This window comes from Bombyx mori, chromosome W, assembly GCF_030269925.1.
Source record: "Bombyx mori chromosome W, ASM3026992v2".
NCBI classification, from domain to species: Eukaryota; Metazoa; Arthropoda; class Insecta; order Lepidoptera; family Bombycidae; genus Bombyx; species Bombyx mori.
In genome coordinates, this window is record NC_085135.1 from 10,829,733 (window position 1) to 10,834,885 (window position 5,153).

At 39.0% G+C, this 5,153-nt stretch overlaps 1 protein-coding gene across 1 annotated transcript; it reads right to left on the reverse strand.

Moving 5' to 3' along the window:
• Positions 1-1,738: 1,738 nt before the first annotated feature.
• LOC134201764 (uncharacterized) lies at positions 1,739-4,717 on the reverse strand. Its single transcript, XM_062677014.1, has 3 exons — positions 4,695-4,717; positions 2,747-4,303; positions 1,739-1,952 (listed from the first exon to the last, which is right to left on the reverse strand). The coding sequence occupies exons 1-3, from the start codon at positions 4,715-4,717 to the stop codon at positions 1,739-1,741; spliced, it is 1,794 nt and encodes a 597-aa protein (XP_062532998.1).
• Positions 4,718-5,153: the final 436 nt, after the last annotated feature.

Genomic DNA, 5,153 nt, shown 5'->3' on the forward strand with positions numbered 1-5,153 from the left:
TTAGGAACTCACCGAAAGTCTGTGTCTTTGTAGTGATAATATTTGTAGCACTATCTTCATGGAGTGGCCACTCCTGTCTTCTTTCTTTGTATCTTGATGAAAAGCTTTCAGTTTTTTTTAAGTACTTTAATTAGCTGCACTCAATATTCACTACCTTTTCGCGATCGCACAATTTTGATGCGCACGATTCAAACTCGAATTTAAAAGTGTCATTGATATAGGAGGGGAAAGGGCCGGGACTACATCGATGCGCTCTCAGTTACGTTCAAAAACATCAATGCTAATTATCCATTGCAGATAGCGTAAACATGCCCCCCAGTTTGAGAGAGTAAAGCTCTTTCAAAGTTAAACACTATAATAATATATGAAACCTACATTATAAATTATCTTATTATCTTAGACTTATTACTTCTATTATTCAATTAGACTATTAAATCACTACTTAATTATATTTAATTAGATTTTGTGGACTGTATGTATGTAGAATTATATCGAACCACTACTGTGTTGGTAAAGGATAAACCTTAACAACAGATCTACGATAAGTACCAGTTTTCGTTCTAACGTTAACCACCCTTACAACTCCATCACGACCCGGAAAAGTTTCCTCTATTATACCCAATGACCAATTAAGAGGAGCACTATTTTCAGATTGAAGCAGTACAACTGTGCCAGTTTTAATAGGAGTGCTATCTTTTTTCCATTTATTACGAACTTGTAATGTATTAAGATATTCAAGTTTCCATCTTTTCCAAAAAGACTGGACCAAACTGTCTACAATACGTTTCCTTTGGATGAGATTAGAATGTTCCGTTATCGTTTCTGAAGGTAGTGATTTTAATATTAAGATATTCAAGTTTCCACCTTTTCCAAAAAGACTGGATCAAACTGTCTACAATACGTTTCCTTTTGATGAGATTAGAATGTTCCGTTATCGTTTCTGAAGGTAGTGATTTTAATGGTGTTAAGTTTATAAAATGTGCAGGAGTAAGAGCTTGAGGGTCACATGGATCTGAACTCAAAACTGATAGAGGTCGCGAATTTAATAATGCTTCAATTTGAGCAAGTGTAGTCAACATTTCTTCAAAAGTGAGAAGCTGATTACCAACTATTTTATTAAGATGAGTTTTAACGCTCCGAATATAACCCTCCCATATACCGCCAAAATGAGGGGCTGATGGTGGGTTGAATTTCCAATCTATATTATTATCACGCAATTCATTTGCAAATTTATCTGCACACTGCTCAGAGGAAATCAATTTATACATTTCCTTGAGATATGAGTGAGTTCCCAAAAAGTTTGTTCCACAGTCGGTATAGACCACTTTGATTGGACCACGCCGCGCAATGAAGCGTTTGAACGCATTCAGGAAAGCTGCTGTGCTCAAGTTCGTTGAGAGTTCTAGGTGAACTGCCTTGGTAACTAAACAAATGAACAGACAAATATACGCCTTTTGACTACGAACACCACGTCGCCTATAGGGAATAATACGTAATGGGCCAGCGTAATCTATACCAGTGTGATAAAAGGCCTTTGTGTCTTGAACTCTACAAGCAGGTAAATCAGCCATCAATGGACATTAGTTTCGGGGATTTGCTCTATAACATATATTACACTGCTATACTCGCTTTCTTATTATATTCCGAGCAGAGAGAATCCAGTAGTTTTGGCGTATCAGAGACATTAAGAGCTGCGGTCCGGTGTGCTTTTTGTGATAATAGTCTATCAAAATGTTCACTACATGGTCACGAGCGGGAAGTAAAATAGGGTGCTGACTATCAAATTCCAAGTGAGCATTCTCCAATCGCCCGCCAACACGAAAGATACCTTCGTGAACAAAGGCTCTGAGCCGTTGAAATGCAGGCGGTAATATTTTGCCAGACTCCACATTCTTAAGTTCTTTATCAAAGTGAACTCGCTGTACGGCCTTGATGATATTCGTTTCGGCCACCTTTAAATGGGAAATATCAAATTTACTCGGTACCAATTTAATAAACCGGAGAAAAACTTGTAGTCGTCGTGGCCTAACGGATAAGACGTCCGGTGCATTCGTGTTGAAGCGATGCACCGGTGTTCGAATCCCGCATGCGGGTACCAATTTTTCAAATGAAATACGTACTCAACAAATGTTTACGATTGACTTCCCCGGTGAAGGAATAACATCGTGTAATAAAAATGAAACCCGCAAAATTATAATTTGCGTAATTACTGGTGGTAGGACCTCTTATGAGTCCGCGCGGGTGGGTACCACCACCCTGCCAAAAACATAAAGTACAATACGGACCAGCTTGGGCCATGATGAAATACGACATGCAAGCGTGTATAATATATTGTCATTCCGTGCATCATCAGTTGTGAATAGCATGATAGCTGGTTTCATTTCTGGAATATCAGTCATCGATGTGGCATCAAAATTCTTAACTGGCTAATCTGAAATGGGTAGATGAGCAAATCGGGGTCCACTGAACCAAAGAGGATGCTCCATCAATTGTGATGGTGTTAAGCCACGTGAAAGACAGTCTGCTGGATCCTCTTTACCCGATACAAAATAAAAGTTTCTGGGGTGTATTTCATCCTGTATCTTTGTTACTCGGTTGGCTACAAACGTATGCCATCTAGCCGGTGATGAGTGAATCCATGCCAAAGCCACGGTGCTATCCGTAAAGGCAAATACATTACTTATTTTACAGCGATGAGAATAGCTGTCAATAATTGCTCTCATCAACTTTGCGAGAATCAAGTTACCGCATAATTCGAGTCTTGCCAATGACACGCATCGTAACGGCGCCACTCTGGATTTGGCACAAACAAGCGTATAGTGAACTTATTTGTTTGTGGAAAATAAACATGTAAAAATAAACGACACCTCCATAGGCCTTTTCAGATGCATCAGCAAATTCCAATAAACTAACTATGCACTCCATAACAATGCCAGTATGTCGTGGTATTCTAACATTTTCCAATATTGGCAACTCAGACACGAATCGATGCCAAGCTGCTACAATTTCAGGGTGAGGAGTTTCATCCCAATCTATATTATTAGCCCATAGTGACTTAATGATGAGCTTGGCCCATAGTGTAACAGGAGCTACGAATCCCATTAAGTCCCAAATTCTTGCTATAACTGATAAAATATTTCTTTTAGTACATTCGCGGTTCCGTAAATTTACTGTGAATGTGAATACGTCTTTGGCTGGAAGCCAGTTTAGTCCCAGTATTTTTAAATAGCTATCTGGACTAAATTCTATAACTTCGAATTCTCTATGTGAAGAGGGTATCTTAGAAAGAACCTCTGGTGAGTTACTTGAAAACTTTACCAAATCAAAACCACCAGCATGAAACATTTTAATAAGTTGATTAGAAAGTTCGACAGCTGTTTCTTCATTCGCACAGGAAATAGCCAAATTGTCAGTGAAAACGTCACTGTCAGCTACTGGAGCCGCGAGAGGAAATTGTGATCCCTCGTCCGTCACTGACTGGCGCACAGTCCTGATCGCAAGGAACGGAATACAACACAAACCGAATGGCACACGTGTGAATTCATAAAGTTTTATCTCCTCGCTTGGATCAAAGCGATACAACATGCTCAGGAATTTCCTATCTTCGTCCTTTACTAAAATCCTCAAGTACATTTGCCTAATGTCGGCACTAACCGCTACATTCAAAAGTCTGAAATTTAAAATTATTCTAAAAAGGTCGTTTTGCAAATTCGGTCCGACTTGTAATATATCATTCAGTGCCAGTCCCGATGATGATTTCATACTGCCATCCAATACTACCCGTAATTTTGTTTTACTTTTATCTTTTCGAACGATGCCGTGATGGGGAATAACATACTGGAGTGAGGACTCATTTATATTTCTAGAACATGGGTTTAAATATCCCTTTTCTAAATAGTCCTTAATGACTTTATCGTATTCTTGTCTCATTTCGGGTTGCAATAGCAGCTTACGTTCCAATGAAAGATATCTACGCATTGATGCCTGTAATGAGTCACCCAGCTTACTAGGAGTATCTTTGAATGGTAACGAGACAATGTAACGACCTAAGCTATCACGAGTAGTCGTTTGTCTATAAACGCTTTCACACTCCTCTTCCTGTTCCGTGTATGGCTTGACGTCTGGAATATCCTCTAATTTCAAAAAATTACCAATACAAACATTATTCTCATTATCCAAATTGTCCTCACCAAAGGTGCAATGTGTATAGTATGAATTATCTATCGAGGGAGCTAATACCGGTGCCTGGCCGACTATTATGTAACCTAATGAAGTCTCAATTGCTACAGGTTCACCGGGGGCCCTAGAAATTATATGAGGTCGTAAAATTCGAGAGAATACATCGGAACCCACAATCAAATCTATACCACTAGGCTGTGAGAATCTGTCATCAGCTAGCTTAATGTGTTTTAGATAATTAAGACTTGAAGTATCGATCTTTGAGGTAGGAAGTTCACCTGTAATTTTATTGATTACCAGAGGTTGTATTGTAATACGCACCGATTCTTCAGTACAAGAGCAAAGTGTTAGACAACAATATCCTTCAATGGAATTTTTCACATCACCCACTCCGCACACTTGCTTTGTTTCGGAAGGATAAATTGGTAAATTAAGTCTCTTACAAAATTCAAGAGTAATCAGATCTCGTTGCGATGCACTATCTACCAATATTCGGGCAGTACTCAAGAACGTACCTGAATTGTCCATAATATTGCATATCGCTGTACCAAGCAATATAGTTTTAGTGGGCTGCTGATTACATACCGTCTTAAAACACTGCTGTTCCAATGCGCATGCGCACAGTGAATCTGGCATAGCGTTGTCTTGACCTCCGTCAGTGTGGGTGGCAATGTCTACTGATTTCGGTGCTTCACCCGAATCACCTTTTGTGATAAAATGTAACAGCGAATGATGACTACGAGAACATGAACTACATTTTTCATTTGACGTACAATTTCGAACTGTGTGACTGGTACTTAAACAGTTGACACAAAATCGGTTGGTTTTGATGAAAGAAAACCGTTCCTTCGGTGTAATTGATTTAAACTTAGAACAATTTTTTAACTGATGGTACTCCGCGACACCACAGAATATGCATCTCTTCTGTTCGTGTACAACAAATGTTTTCACATTATTATTTCTTATATTACGAG